General features: G+C 39.4%; 1 protein-coding gene across 2 annotated transcripts; it reads left to right on the forward strand.

Moving 5' to 3' along the window:
- Positions 1 to 10085: 10085 nt before the first annotated feature.
- On the forward strand, positions 10086 to 16272 carry CLEC4E (C-type lectin domain family 4 member E). Of its 2 annotated transcripts, none has more exons than XM_003926685.3 (6): positions 10086 to 10307; positions 11133 to 11225; positions 11764 to 11853; positions 12834 to 12985; positions 14227 to 14342; positions 15945 to 16272. In XM_003926685.3, exons 1-6 carry the CDS (start codon positions 10124 to 10126, stop codon positions 16114 to 16116), a joined length of 807 nt encoding a protein of 268 aa, XP_003926734.2. In that variant the 5' UTR covers positions 10086 to 10123; the 3' UTR covers positions 16117 to 16272. The 2 variants fall into 2 exon arrangements, with proteins under 2 accessions (XP_003926734.2, XP_074259219.1); XM_074403118.1 differs by having other exon boundaries at positions 11133 to 11198.
- The last annotated feature ends 443 nt before the right edge of the window (positions 16273 to 16715 follow it).

Raw genomic sequence — 16715 nt, forward strand, 5'->3', positions numbered from 1 at the left:
ATATATATATATATATATATATATATATATATATATATATATTTTTTTTTTTTTTTTTTTTTTAGACAGAGTTTCACTCTTGTTACCCAGGCTGGAGTGCAATGGCGCGATCTTGGCTCACCGCAACCTCCGCCTCCTGGGTTCAGGCAATTCTCCTGCCTCAGCCTCCTGAGTAGCTGGGATTACAGGCACGCGCCACCATGTCCAGCTAATTTTTTGTATTTTTAGTAGAGACGGGGTTTCACCATGTTGACCAGGATGGTCTCGATCTCTTGACCTCGTGATCCACCCGCCTCGGCCTCCCAAAGTGCTGGGATTACAGGCTTGAGCCACCGTGCCCGGCGGATTTTTTTTAATTTAAATTTTATTTTTTATTATTCTTTAAGTTGGGATACATGTGCAGAATGGGCAGGTTTGCTGCATAGGTATACATGTGTCATGGTGGTTTGCTGGACCCACCAACCTGTCATCTACATTAGGTATTTCTCCTAATGCTATCCATCCCCTCACTCCCCACCCAGCAATGGGCCTCTGTGTGTGATGTTACTCTCCCTGTGTCCATGTGTTCTCATTGTTCAACTCCCACTTATGAATGAGAACATGTGGTGTTTGGTTTTCTGTTCCTGTGTTAGTTTGGAGAGCAAAAAAAAAAAAAAAAAGAAAAGAAAAAGAAAAAGCAGGGGTTGCAACTCCAGTCTCTAATAAAACAGACTTTAAACCAACAAAGATCAGAAGATACAAAGGAGGGCATTCCATAATGGTAAAGGGATTAATGCAACGAGAGGAGCTAACTATCCAAATATATATGTGCCCAATACAGGAGCACCCAGATTCACAAAGCAAGTTCTTACAGACCTACAAAGAGACTTAGACTCTCACACAATAATAGTGGGACACCCCACTGTCAATATTGGACAAATCAATGAGACAAAAAAATTAACGAGGATATGTAGGACTTGAACTCAGCTCTGGACCAAGCAGACCTAATAGACGTCTTCAGAACTCTCCACCCCAAACTAACAGAATATACATTCTTCTCAGCACCACATTGCGCTTACTCTAAAATTATAATTAGAAGTAAAATACCCCTCAGCACATGCAAAAGAATGAATATTATAACAAAAAGTTTCTCATACCACAGTGCAGTCAAATTAGAACTCAGGATTAAGAAACTCACTCAAAACCACACAACCACATGGAAACTGATCAACCTGCTCCTCAATGACTTCTGGGTAAATAATAAAATGAAGATGGAAATAAAGATGTTCTTTGAAACCAATGAGAACAAAGACACAATGTACTAAAATCTCTGGGATATATTTAAAGCAGTGTCTAGAGGTAAATTTATAGCACTAAATTCCCACAAAAGAAAGCAGGAAAGATCTAAAATCAACACCCTAACATCACAAGTAAAAGAACTAGAGAGAAGCAAGAGCAAACAAATTCAAAAGTGAGCAGAAGACAAGAAATAACTAAGATCAAAGCAGAACTAAAGGAGATAGAGACACAAAAAAACCTTAAAAAAAAATCTATTAGTACAGGAGCTGGTTTTTTTTAAAAGATCACAAAATACATAGATCACTAGCCAGATAAATAAAGAAGAAAAGAGAGAAGAATCAAATAGATGCAATAAAAAATGATAAAGGGGATATCATCACCTATCCCACAGAAATAAAAACTACCATCAGAAGCTGGGCGCGGTGGCTCACACCTGTAATCCCAGCACTTTGGGAGGCTGAGGAGGGTGGATCACAAGGTCAAGAGATCGAGACCATCCTGGTCAACATGGTGAAACCCCGTCTCTACCAAAAATACAAAAAATTAGCTGGGCATGGTGGTGCATGCCTGTAATCCCAGCTACTCAGGAGGCTGAGGCAGGAGAATTGCCTGAACCCAGGAGGCGAAGGTTGCAGTAAGCCGAGATTGCGCCATTGCACTCCAGCCTGGGTAACAAGAGCGAAACACCGTCTCAAAAAAAAAAAAAAAAAAAAAAAAAACCTACCATCAGAGAATATTATAAACACCTCTACACAAGTAAATTAGAAAATCTGGAAAAAATGTGCAAATCCTCAATAAAATACTGGCAAACCAAATCCAGCAGCTCATGAAGAAGCTTGTCCACTATGATCAAGTTGGCTTCAACCCTGAGATGCAAGGCTAGTTCAACATATGCAAATCAATAAATGTAATCTATCACATAAACAGAACCAATGACATAAACCACATAATTATCTCAATGGATGCAGAAAAGATCATCCACAAAATTCATCTGCCCTTCATACTAAAAACTCTCAACAAACTAGGTATGATGGAACGTATCTCAAAATAATCAGAGCTGGCCGGGCGCGGTGGCTCAAGCCTGTAATCCCAGCACTTTGGGAGGCCGAGGCGGGTGGATTACAAGGTCAAGAGATCGAGACCATCCTGGTCAACATAGTGAAACCCCGTCTCTACTAAAAATACAAAAAATTAGCTGGGCATGGTGGCGCGTGCCTGTAATCCCAGTTACTCCGGAGGCTGAGTCAGGAGAATTGCCTGAGCCCAGGAGGTGGAGGCTGCGATGAGCCGAGATCGCGCCATTGCACTCCAGCCTGGGTAACAAGAGCGAAACTCCGCCTCAAAAAAAATAAATAAATAAAAAATAATCAGAGCTATTTATAACAAACCCACAGCCAATATCATACTGAATGGGCAAAAACTGAAAGCATTCCCTTTGAAAACTGTCACAAGACAAGGATGCCCTCCCTCACCACTCCTGTACAACATTGTAATGGAAGTTCCGGCCAGGGCAATCAGGCAAGAAAAAGAAAAGAGGAAATCAAATTGTCTTTGCTTACAGATGACATGATTGTATATTTAGAAGACCCTACTGTCTCAGCCCAATATCTCCTTAAACTGATAAGCAACTTCAGCAAAGTCTCAGGATACAAAATCAATGTGTAAAAATCACAAGCATTCCTATACACCAGTAACAGACAGAGAGCCAAATCATGAGTGAACTCCCCCCATTCACAATTGCTACAAAGAGAACAAAATACCTAGGAATAATACTTACGAGGGATGTGAAGGACCTCTTCAAGGAAAACTACAAGCCACTGCTCAAGGAAATAAGAGAGGACATAAACAAATGGGAAAACATTCCACACTCGTGATTAGGAAAAATCAATATTAGGAAAATGACCCTACTGCCTAAAGTAATTTAAAGATTCAATGCTATTCCCATTAAGCTACCATTGATTTTCCTCACCAAAATGGAAAAAAGATAATTTAAATTTCATATGGAACCAAAAAAGAGCCCAAATAGCCAAGACAATCCTAAGCAAAAAATAAAAAAAAAACAAAAAACAAAAAACAAAAACCTTGAGGCATCATGCTATCTGACTTTGAACTATACTACAAGGCTACAGTAACCAAAATGGCATGGTACTGGTACCAAAACAGATATAGACCAATGGAACAGAACAGAGGCCTCAGAAACAATGCCACACATCTATTACATATGATCTTTGACAAACCTGACAAAAACAAGCAATGGGGAAAGGATTCCCTATTTAATAAATGGTGCTGGGAAAACTGGCTAGCCATATGCAGAAAGCTGAAACTGGATCCCTTCCTTACACGTTATATAAAAATTAACTCAAAATGGATTAAAGACTTAAACATAAGATGTAAAACCATAAAAACCCTAGAAGAAAACCTAGGCAATATCATTAAGGACATGAGCATGGGCAGAGACGTCATGACTAAAACACCAAAACCAATTGCAACAAAAGCCAAAATTGACAAATGGGATCTAATTAAACTAAAGAGCTTCTGCACAGCAAATGAACTATCATCAGAGTGAACAGGCAACCTACAGAATGGGAGAATATTTTTGCAATCTATCCGACAATGGGCTAATATCCCGAATCTACAAAGAACTTAAACAAATTTGCAAGAAAAAAACCCCATCCAACAGTGGGTAAAGGATATGAACAGACACTTCTCAAAAGAAGACATTTGTGCTGCCAACAAACATGAAAAAAAGCTCATCATCAGTGGTCACTAGAGAAATGCAAATCAAAACCACATTGAAATACCATCTCATGCCAGTTAGAATGGTGATCATTAAAATGTTAGGAGACAACAGATGCTGGAGAGGATGTGGAGAAATAGGAACATGTCTACACTGTTAGTGGGAGTGTAAATTAGTTCAACCATTGGATTAATGGTTGAAGGCAGCATGGCAATTCCTCAAGAATCTAGAACGAGAAATACCATTTGACTTAGCAATCCCATTACTGGGTATATACCCAAAGAATTATAAATCATTCTATTATAAAGACACATGCACACATATGTTTACTGTGGCATTGTTCACAGCAGCAAAGAGTTGCAACCAAGCCAAATGCCCATCAATGATAGACTGGATAAAGAAAATGTGGCACATATACACCATATACACCATGCAATACTATGTAGCCATGAAGAAGGATGAGTTCGTGTCTTTGCAGGGACATGGACGAAACTGGAGACCATCATTCTCGGCAAAGCAACAGAAGAACAGAAAACCAAACACCACATGTTCTCACCCATCAGTGGGAGTTGAGCAATGGAAACACATGGACACAGGAGAGGAACATCATACACCGGGGCCTGTTGGAGGCTAGGGGGCGGGAGAGGGATAGCATTAGGAAAAATACCTAATGTAGATGACGGGTTGATGGATGCAGCAAACCACCATGGTTCACGTATACCTACGTAACAAACCTGCGTGTTCCGCACACATACCCCAGAACTTAAAGTATAATAATTTTTTAAAAAGATATTATCTTTCTATCTCAACACACTTAAAATACAAATACAGTAGTGTTCCCCATAATATTTTTGTCAAAGATGAACTCTATATATGATAGTGTTCCATAAAATCATAATGAAACCAAAAATTCCTATTGTCTAGTGATATCATAGCCACCATAACATCATCACAACACATTATTTGTGTGCTTGTGGTGATGGCTGGTGTAAAAAAAACCTACTGGGCTGCCAGTCCTATAAAAGTATAGTCCGTATAATCATGCACAGTACATAATACTTGGTAATGATAATAAATGACTGTTACTGGTTTATGTATTTTTTATCTTATACTTTTTTTTTTTTTATCATTGTAGAGTGTATTCCTTCTACTTCTATAAAAAGTAGTTACCTGTAGACCAGCCTCAGTCAAGTCATTCAGGAGTTTTCCAGGAGAAGGCATTGTTATCATCATAGGTGGTAACAGCTCCATGCATGTTATTGCCCTGAAGACCTCCAGTGGGACAAAACATGGAGGTGGAAGACAGTGAAATTGATCACCCTGACCCCACATGGGCCTAGGCTGACATGTGTGTTTGTGTCTTTGTTTCTGAGAAAAATTTTACAATTAAAAATAAATGAATTTTTTTTTAAATAGAAAAACTTCTAGAACAAAGATACAAAGAAAGAAAATAGTTTTGGACAACTGTACAATGTGTTTGTGTTTTAAATGTTGTTACAGAAAACTCAAAACGCTTTTCTTTTCGTTTGAGCTGGAGTGCAATGGCACAGTCTCGGCTCACTGCAACCTCCGCCTCCCCAGTTCAAGCAATTCCCCTGCCTCAGCCTTCAGAATAGCTGGGACTACAGGCACACACCACAACGCCCAGCTAATTTTTGTATTTTTAGTAGACAGGGTTTCACCATGTTGTCCAGGATGGTCTCGATCTCCTGACCTTGTGATCCACCCACCTTGGCCTCCTCAAGTGCTGGGATTACGGGCATCAGCCACCATGCCCAAAAAGATTTTTGAAAATTTAAGAGTTTATAAAGTTAAAAAGCTAGAGTAAGCTAATGTTAATTTATTATTGAAGAAACAATAATTCTGTGAGCTCAGTGTAGTCTCAACAGCCAGTGTTTATGAAGTGTGCAGTAGTGCACAGTAGTGTCCTAGGTCTTCACATTCACTCACCACTAATTCACTGACTCACCCACAGCAGCTTCCAATCCTGCAAGCTCCATCCGTGGTCAGTGCCCTATACAGGAGTGCCATTTTTATCGCTTATACCATATTTTCACTGTACTTTTCTTTATTTAGATGCGTTTAGAGACACAAATCCTTACCACTGTGTTACAACTGCCTATAGTAGTCAGTACAGTAACATGCTGTACAGACGGGCGGCCCAGGAGCAACAGGCTATCCCATATAGCCCAGGTTTGTAGTAGCTCTACCTTCTAGGTTTGTTTAAGTGCGTTTTATGATGTTTGCACAAACTACTTCAACCATTGTGGAAGACAGTGTGGCGCTTTCTCAAGGACCTACAAATAGAAATTCCATTTGACCCAGCAATCCCATTACTGGGTATATACCCAAAGGATTATAAATCGTTCTACTATAAGGACACATGCACACATATGTTCATAGTGGCACTGTTTACAGTAGCAAAGACCTGGAACCAACTCAAATGCCCATCAAAGATAGACTGGACAAGGAAAATGTGGCACATATATACCATGCAATAATAGGCAGCTATAAAAAATGATGAGTTTGTGTCCTTTGTAGGGACATGGGTGAATCTGGAAACCATCATTCTCAGCAAACTGACACAAGAACAGAAAATCAAAGACCGCATGTTCTCATTCATAGGTGGGTGTTGAACAATGAGAACACATGGACACAGGGAGGGAAGCATCACATACCAGGATCTGCTGGGGGTGCCAAGGGAGGGACAGCGGGGGTGTGGGGAGGTCAGGGAGGGATAACGTGGGGAGAAACGCCAGATACAGGTGATGGGGGGATGGAGGCAGCGAACCACATTGCCATGTGTGTACCTATGCAACAATCCTGCATGATCTGCACGTGTACCCCAGAACCTAAAGTACAACTTAAAAAATATATAATAATTCTAGTCTTTGTAAAATAAATCTGTTAGATGTAATCTTTTTAAGTGAAATTAATTATTTACTTATTTAATTTTGATTCAGGCATACAGTTTTCAATAGAAATTCTATTTGAGAATTTTTCACATCTAACAAAGATGAATTAATGGCAGACTATCAGCATTTTCACCTCGAATTTTTAAAAGACAGAGAAATTCAAAAATCCTATTTAACAAAATATGTGATGTTACATTGGACACAAAGAGAATTTTTAAATTGAAGAGTATGAATAAGAAAGGGCTACAGAAAAGTGAAGTACACATCAGGAAATAAGTTGCTTCTCTCTATTTCTTCACTATTAGACTTAGGTTTTTATTTTGTAGGAAAAAAATGCAGCATAGTTGTCATGGAAACAATTTACCAGCTGCACTGCTGAGTAATTTTTTTTCCTATACTATAATGTCATTGTGTTACACTTACCTAATAAGGCTTTTAATATTAAATTGTAAAGATAATTTCCTGGGCCGGGTGCGGTGGCTCATGCCTGTAATCCCAGCACTTTGGGAGGCCGAGGCGGGTGGATCACGAGGTCTAGAGATCGAGACCATCCTAGTCAACATGGTGAAACCCCGTCTCTACTAAAAATACAAAAAATTAGCTGGACATGGTGGTGTGTGCCTGTAATCCCAGCTACTCAGGAGGCTGAGGCAGGAGAATTGCCTGAGCCCAGGAGGCGGAGGTTGCGGTGAGCCGAGATCGCGCCATTGCACTCCAGCCTGGGTAACAAGAGTGAAACTCCGTCGCAAAAAAAAAAAAAGAAAGAAAATTTCCTTCAGATAAAATTTTGTATTCATTTTTACATCTTAGAATTTATTCTGATTGTTCATGCCAAATACTGATTTTAATACTCAGCATAAATCTATATGACAAAAATTTTGCACCTGAAAAAATATATAAATATAGTCATTGCCTCATTTATAAGGAGCAGGGAGAACTAGAAATCATTTAAATGTCCTTTAGAAGCATCTGGTTTATAAGTTATTAAAAAATCTAAACAATATATTTAGGATCAACTTCCAAATACGTGGATTAATATGAAGGTAATTTTCAAAGCATAAATGTGTGCATAGAATGCTTCTATTCACATAAAAATGAATAAACAATGTATAATACATATTTCAGTTATGTAAGCCTGGAAAATATCTCAAGGTAGATACAAGAAATCATTAAGCATGCTTGACTTTAGAAGAATGTGCTAAGGATAGTTGGGAGGGCTTTTACTTGCAACATGCTTGTCATATTGTTAATCATAAAACATATTGCTTTTATAATTTGGGGAAATCAATAAAGGATATGAATATATACATTTTGGCTAGAAAAATATTAATTTATTAATTTCTATTTAATTGTATATTGATAAAAATTCACATATAATTGTTTAGTAACACTGATGGTTGCCAGTTGATTGTAATGAATAAAGATGGACTGTGGTCATTATGTTCATGACTTTATAATTCATATAGCTCATCCACTAGATACTCTTTTTTTTTTTTTTTGATATGGAGTTTCACTCTTGTTACCCAGGCTGGAGTGCAATGGCGCGATCTCGGCTCACCGAAACCTCCACCTCCCGGGTTCAGGCAATTCTCCTGCCTCAGCCTAGCTGGGGTTACAGGCACGCACCACCATGCCCAGCTAATTTTTGCATTTTTAGTAGAGACAGATTTTCACCATGTTGACCAGGATGGTCTCAATCTGTTGACCTCGTGATCCACCCGCCTCTGCCTCCCAAAGTGCTGGGATTACAGGCTTGAGCGCCCGGCTACTTTCTCTTTTTTACTGATCAAAAGCCATTTGCTGAGAATACACATATTAAATATGGGTATATTCTATAATATACACATATATAATTTTAAGATATTTTTAAAATGGCATTACTATAAAACAGAGAATGTAGAGAAAATTGACCAGTACATTGAAATAATAAAAAGCCCCTTTGAGAACAAGAATATTTTCTCACTCATGGAAAATCTGTGAGTCACTGTGTGTGGGGATTACCAAGACATGTACATTATACTTATGCCTCCTGACTCATGAACTTAAATCAACTAAGACCAGTGTGATCTTATTTTTAAGTATCTTTAAGGAAGGAGAAGGCACATATTTAACTAGTCTTCCAGAAAAGCATGAAATTTTTTTTTTTTTTTTTTTTTTTTTAGATGGAGTTTCTCTCTGTCACCCAGGCTAGAGTGCTGTGGTGCAATCTCAGCTCACTGCAACCTCCGCCCCCAGGTTCAAGCGATTCTCCTGCCTCAGCCTCCCAAGTAGCTGGGATTACAGATGCAAACCACCACACCTGGCTGATTTTTGTATTTTTAGTAGAGGTGAGGTTTTACCATGTTGGCCAGGCTGGTCTCGAACTCCTGGCCTCAAGTGATCTGCCTGCCTCAGCCTCCCAAAGTGCTGGAATTACAGACGTCAGCCACCGCTTCCGGCCTGGAGAAGCATGAAATTCAAATGCCTAATTGAAAACATTTCTCCTAGTGTAGGCTGCGATATAGAACTAAAATCCCCAAATAATTCAGAACAAGAGAATTAAAGTACCGGCTGGGTCTCTGAGGCTTCAGAAGTTGCCTTACGTTGTGAAAAACTAAGCTGAGTTTCAAAGTGGTCTTATCACATGAGGCTGTCCTGCTGAGGTGAATCCTGGCGGTCAACCTAGTAGTAGCAGCCTAGTAGCCAGCATGAGAGAAGAGGGACATAAATCCACATTAGAGTGTTTAAGAGCTGCAAATGAAGGAGAAAGAAAAACCATAAGAGATGAAAAGGAATTCAGGCTGCCATGTCCTAAATACATACCTTATGTGCCCAGCGTTGTGCTGTGTCGTGTAAGTCATCTTTTTAGTTACCAAATGTGTGGATGGTACAGATTCCAAGTGAAATTGGGAGTGCTGAGAGGTGAGCTCCATGCTGTCAAGGAAAAACTGGAGGATGAGTTATGCCTACAACAAACTAGAGACTTTTGGTCCAGCAAAGCAAAACAACATTAAAAAAAAAAACAAAAAACCTCTCCTATTTCCCCATGGTCAGTCTATTTGTGTTGATGATACTTACCATTTCATAATTTCCTCATTTTGTTGTTTCCCGTAGCGAAGAGAACTGACGTGTTGTTCAATAAACTGTCTTGTCCTTCTTATGCAAGAAAGGAAATTCTGATTGACTGCATAGCCACAGAAAAAGCTAATATTCTATGTCCATCAGAGTTGAACTTCCTAAAAGACCAAGTGTTCGTCTTTCACGATTCATTCTCCCCGAATCTTACCAAGAAAACAGCCCTGAAGAGAGAGAAAGAGAGGGAGGGAGAGAGGGAGAGAAAGAAAAAAACCAAAGAGAGAGAATGAATTCATCCAAATCGTCTGAATCACAACGCACAGGTAAAACTTGCAGCTGTTCATTTTCTTCCATAGATCTCTTTTTGGAACACGTGATGAATACGGTGAAAGACAGGACAATAGAAAATTATTCAGTGAAGTTTTGTTTTTTGCTTTTTGCTTTAAAAAAAAAAAAAAAAAAGGAGACAGAGAGAAGAAGAGAGAGAGATTGGAAGACTTTCTTATCCCGGAAAGCCTGCTGGACTCTAGTTAAGGGAGAGCTACCGCTGATTCCACCCTTTCTGCAGTGGGTTGTATCCCACCGGCAAGTCACTCCACTTCTCTGGAACTCATTTTCTTTGTCTGTAAAATGTGTATTGGGAGGAAGAGAGGCACTGCTAGAAGACTGTTAACATTTTACTGTTAATATTTACAAAGAGCTTGGAAAATGAGACATAGAAAAAAAAAAAAGACTGTGAGCAAAGAAAAAAGGAGTAAAGAAAAAGAAAGAAGGGGACCTTAGAAAATTTCAAAAAATTTAACTGAGAGACTTAGAAAGGAAAAATTGTGTATCTGAGTTCATGAGTTGGAGTCTTAAAATTGGTCGTGAATGACTACAGGGATTCTAAATGTGTGCTTTACAACACGGGCAGCAGTAGCCCCTGGTGGTTCCGTACAAGCTCTACTGAATTGCTAACTCTGGGGTTGAGGGGCAGCGATCTGTGTTTCCATAAGCCCTCCAAGTGATTCCGAAGCATGCTGACATTTGGGAATTATTCAACACAGACAATGGAAGTAGAAGGAAATAAGTAAGGATGCGTAAGAATCTCCTCTCTTTTGTACCTGTCTTAGGGAAAATTGACCATGTTTGCGCCTTTCCTTTTACAGATGGAGGACGCTTCTCTTCCCAAATGTTCTTGTGGACTGCTGCTGGGAGCTCCATCCTACTCCTCAGTGCGTGTTTCATCACCAGATGTGTTGGTGGGTTCTGAAGGTCAAATTCAATCTAATTCTTCCTGGTGCATATTAGGAGTAAACTTCCTTGCTGCCTGTAGATTCTCTTCTCCCTCAAAATGTCTTTCTATTTCACTTTTTTTTTTTTTTTCTGTTAATCTCTAGGTTATTTGTCAAACCAGAAACCTCAACAAGCAGGGAACTGTTTCTGAATTTTAATCATCTGTGACTTAATTTTCATGATAGACATTTTTCACTTCTGTGGCAGTCTTGAGTCCTCCTCTTTCAGCCACTATCATTAGTGTAAACTTCTCCAGGAGACCCTGCCTTAGAGCTTGAACTACTGGTCGGGACCAGAAAGATGACCAATTACTCTTTGGAAGGAAGGGTAGAGTGAGGCATATGAGGGAGTGCAAATGTATCTATTTTCTGAGTTACAAGAAAAAGCAGATTGTAAGAAATTAACATGATAATTACTGGCACCTTTGTCATAAATACAAAACTGAGGGAATTGATTTTTTTAACCAAAATAAAACTAGCAGACATTACACCCTTTCCTTTCTAGTGACACATCACACCTTTCAAATCTGTGATGAGAAAAAGTTTCAGCTACCTGAGAACTTCACAGAACTCTCCTGCTACAACAATGGATCAGGTATAATAGTATATATTGTATACTGGATAATGCATAATAGATCAGGTATAATAAATAGTCCCAAAGGTGAACATCAAAATTTATGTAGCAACATTTTCTAGCGTCTAGATTGACTTTGGGATAGGTGAAATATAGTTGGATTACATCTTATTTTTCAAAAGCCTAATGTAAAATCCTAGAACTTTGGAGCTATAATTAGCATTGGGGCAGGAAGTCTTGGGGATATTATAGTAAACTTTTAGAATATATCTGAGGTATATGTCTAAACAGTAAATCTGGAAGTGGACAGAGTTATTCCCAGGAGTGTACTTTTTTTTCATTCACCTACTTCCAAAATGAGATGCAGGAGAAAAAAATATATGGAGTAGAGAACTTATAAATATCTCACAAACATACTCTCTATGCTCTTATATGTCATCTTGTTCCAAGTCTTAGCAAAATGCTACGTGACACTAAGAAAGTGACTTCTTTCTCTGAGCTATAATTTTCTCACCATTAAATTGAGAGAAGTTAGACAAATTAGTTATAATAGACTTCAAAGGCAAAAGTTCCATAATTCTAAGAAATCTAACTTATCTGTATATCACAGTTTGGAGATTTGATTGATGATATATTGAGATGACTGTTTGGGGGTCACCCAAATAAAATACATAAATTTCTCTGATATTAGTAGTCTAAGAACAGATAATAAGGTTCAATAGCAAAGCAATAGCATAACTATATATAGTTTTTCATATATAGTTGCATTTCCTGGCACTGACATCAGAGAATGAAGATTATGTTCAAAAAACAAAAAAAAAAAAATCTGTTTGTGTTTATTGACATTAGGATTATCTAAAGTCTTAGATACTAAGATATGGGATATGAACAAGTGATTCCAAGACTTCTGGCTTAAATGAGGACTCCACGGGGCCAGATGGAGCTTTGGGTTTTCTTATTTGGTTCAACTGGGACACTCACTGAAACATCTCTCATCCTAGGTTCAGTCAAGAATTGCTGTCCATTGAACTGGGAACATTTTCAGTCTAGCTGCTACTTCTTTTCTACTGACACGAGTTCCTGGGCATCAAGTTTAAGGAACTGCTCAGCCATGGGGGCTCACCTGGTGGTTATCAACTCAGAGGCGGAGCAGGTAGCTGGAGTCCTCTGACGCCAATGTAGCATTCCTCAAATGGTCCAAATCTTTATACATATGCACGGTGTTTGACTCCCAATGACTATTGTTAATGAATGTACTAAAATACATGCTGTTCCTACTATTTGCGTAAAGTCATTACCTACCTTAATTTATTTTCATTTCTAGAAGAACCTAAGAAAAAGGGAATTCCTATATGGATTTCCCTTAGTTAGGCAAGGGGAAAAAAGAGGGTTGGAAGTTAATTTCAGACTATTCATTATGTCTATGAACACATTATATAAAAAAGGAAGGCAAATAGTGTTCATTTTCTTTAAGCTGTGATTAATAATGTTTTGCACTAGATATATTCAATAAATTTGGCCACCAATAACGGTAGATAAACTTTGAAATAATTATTCAGAATCTCCTTATCTGTTGGAGGTTATTTTTTGTCAGTTTAATTTTATGTTGTGTATATTTTACCACAAAAAAAATTAGTAGAGAATCCTCAAAATCTTACGGTTTCATTTATCTGTCATTTCTTATCCAGATTCTTTTTTTTTTTTTTTTTTTTTTTTTTTGAGATGGAATTTCACTTCATCACCCAGGCTAAAGTGCAGTGGCACGATCTTGGCTCATTGCAACCTCCACCTCCCAGGTTCAAGCGATTCCTGTGCCACAGCCTCCCAAGTAGCTAGGACTACAGGCACATGTCACCAAACCTGGCTAATTTTTCTGTACTTTTAGTAGAGACAGGGTTTCACCATGGTGGTCAGGCTGGTCTCGAACTCCTAACCTCAGATGATGCACCCGCCTCAGCCTCCCCAAAGTGCTAGGATCTCATCCAGATTCTTATCATTTTTTTTTTTTTTTTTTTTTTTTTTGAGACGGAGTTTCACTCTTGTTACCCAGGCTGGAGTGCAATGGCACGATCTCGGCTCACCGCAACCTCCGCCTCCTGGGTTCAGGCAATTCTCCTGCCTCAGCCTCCCGAGTAGCTGGGGTTACAGGCACATGCCACCATGCCCAGCTAATTTTTTTGTGTGTTTTTAGTAGAGACGGGGTTTCACCATGTGGACCAGGATGGTCTCGATCTCTTGACCTCGTGATCCACCCGCCTCGGTCTCCCAAAGTGCTGGGATTACAGGCTTGAGCCACCGCGCCCGGCCAATTCTTACCTCTTTTAATAACAATTACCAGCAACATTTATTCAAAATGGAAATAACTGATCTCCTCTTATTTTCTATCTTCCACAGGAATTCCTTTACTACCAGAAACCGAAAATGAGAGAGTTTTTTATTGGACTGTCAGACCAGGTGGTCGAGGGTCAGTGGCAGTGGGTGGATAACACACCTTTCACAGAGTCTCTGAGGTAACCACCCTCCGGTTGAGAGGAGTTCTTGAAACCACCTTCTGTTACCTGCGATGGATCAGGTCCGTCCTCGGTAGCATTCAATGCAGGAAACAGAGGAGCCGATGTAGAAAAGACGAAGGAGAAGTACAAGCACCCACTTCTCGCCTTTCCTGGGGTTGTCTCAAGAATAATGGGGAAATAATCAATGAAAATGAGAAGGGGGTTAGAACTGAAGAATCATTCACTGAGAACACAAAAGAGACAAGGGGAAGACTTAAGAGTCTTATTCCCCAAATCTGAAGGAAATGAGGGGAAAAAATAGTAAGCTGAGAAAGACAGCAGATTCTTAAGCGGTGAAAATGAGAATCCCTTGATAATGTCTCTTTTCTCCTTAATAATAGCCTTACATCATTAGAGCATAGCATTTTTTATTGTGCATATGCTTTTTGGTTAGATTGATTAATTGATTATAAAATATTTTGCTATATATGTTGATTTTCATGATTTGTTAGGGAGTAAGTTTTTGATCTTTTTTCTTTTCTTCAACTTTTATTAAGTTGTAGGAGAAAGGTGCAGGGTGTACAGGTTTGTTACAAAGGTGAACGTGTGCCATGGTGGTTTGCTGCCCTGATCATCCCATGACCCAGATGTTAAGCCCAGCATGCATTAGGTATTCTTTCTGATAGAGCATAGCATTTTTAAGTTTTCAAAGTTTATTTCTCATTTATTATTTCATTTCACCTAAATCACACTTTCCTGGAATGCCTCAGTATTATTAATCTTTAACCTTTATTTAGCATTTGAGGAAACGAAAACTCAGAAGAGTTAAGTGACTTAAGGAATGAACAGTTCTAAGAGCACAGCACAGATGCTCTGACACTTTAGAAATGCTGCTTCATGGCCGGGCGCGGTGGCTCACGCCTGTAATCCCAGCACGTTGGGAGGCCGAGGCGGGTGGATCACGAGGTCAAGAGATCGAGACCATCCTGGTCCACATGGTGAAACCCCGTCTCTACTAAAAACACACACAAAAAAATCAGCTGGGCATGGTGGCACGTGCCTGTAATCCCAGCTACTCAGGAGGCTGAGGCAGGAGAATTGCCTGAACCCAGGAGGCGGAGGTTGCGGTGAGCCGAGATCGCGCCATTGCACTCCAGCCTGGGTAACAAGAGCGAAACTCCGTCTCAAAAAAAAAAAAAAAAAGAAAGAAAGAAAAGAAAAGAAAAAAAGAAATGCTGCTTCACTGCTGCACCTTAACACCACTGCAGGATGCCCCTACGTTAATACACACTCTGTGCAAAATAGAGAGCCAAGCCGATAGGAGATATGAGTGTGAAGAAAACAAATCTATGAGAATATCCATCTTCCTCGTAACTTCTCATTCTATAGCTAAGGAACAGGACAGAATAGAAAGTCAGAAAGATCCCGTTCAGCTTGAGTACTCACAAACTGTAACTTAGACAAATGGTTTCGCCTTCCCGAGGTTCCTTTTCTTCTTCAATAAAATGGGCATTATAATACCTGCCTGGCAAAATTGTTGTGATGGAATTTGCCCAGTATAGTAGGTTGCTCTACCTCTTTTTGCTGGGATTTAAAATCTCTTATGTCATTCTTTTTCAGCTTCTGGGATGCAGGGGAACCCAATAACATAGCTACCCTGGAGGACTGTGTGACCATAAGGGACTCTTCAAACCCAAGGCGAAATTGGAATGATGTAACCTGTTTCTTCAGTTATTTTCGGATTTGCGAAATGCCGGAAATAAATATTTTGAACAAAAGAAAATCTCTTTAAGAACAAAAGGCACAACGTAAATGTGTAAAGAAGGAAGAGCAAGAACATTTCCACATCCACCGCCCCGCACGAGAGACCTGTGTGTTGAACTTCAGAGGACTTCACAAGTATTTGTTACTCTGATATAAATAAAAATAAGTAGTTTTAATGTTATAATTCATGTTCCCGGCAGAAGTACATTTCTTCTCTACATTAGTCACAGGTCCTCTTCCCAGAATTTACAAAGCCATTCACTACCTTTTGGTACATTTGCCTCATTTTTGAGTATTTATATGAAAGTACAGGGACACGGAGCCAAGACAGAGTCCAGCGAAGAAGAGGCTTTTGGAAGGCATCTTTGAACAATCGCCTGAATCCAGGCTCTGCATCAGGTCTGCTTTCTAGCTGCTGACAAGTCTGTCTTCTCTTCTTATTTCATACCATTCTTATCTCCTGCCTAAGCATCTATCCTCTCTGTGCTCCCCTATATAATGAGTAAGAAGCTTCAAGTCATGGAACTTATTCCTGCTCAGAATACTGTTGTGGCCTTCCTGCTACAGGCCTCTGCTGTACCTCTTTAGGGAAGGGCATGCTGACCACCTGCTCCAAACAGGCTGGAC

Source organism: Saimiri boliviensis, chromosome 7 (assembly GCF_048565385.1).
Source record: "Saimiri boliviensis isolate mSaiBol1 chromosome 7, mSaiBol1.pri, whole genome shotgun sequence".
In the NCBI taxonomy this organism is placed as follows: Eukaryota; Metazoa; Chordata; class Mammalia; order Primates; family Cebidae; genus Saimiri; species Saimiri boliviensis.

Coding starts and splice junctions, on each gene's coding strand:
- CLEC4E (XM_003926685.3), top strand. CDS start 10,124: ATGTCCATCAGAGTTGAACTTCCTAAAAGACCAAGTGTTCGTCTTTCA. Junction 10,308..11,132: donor GTCTGAATCACAACGCACAG/GTAAAACTTGCA, acceptor TTCCTTTTACAG/ATGGAGGACGCTTCTCTTCC. Junction 12,986..14,226: donor TCAACTCAGAGGCGGAGCAG/GTAGCTGGAGTC, acceptor TATCTTCCACAG/GAATTCCTTTACTACCAGAA.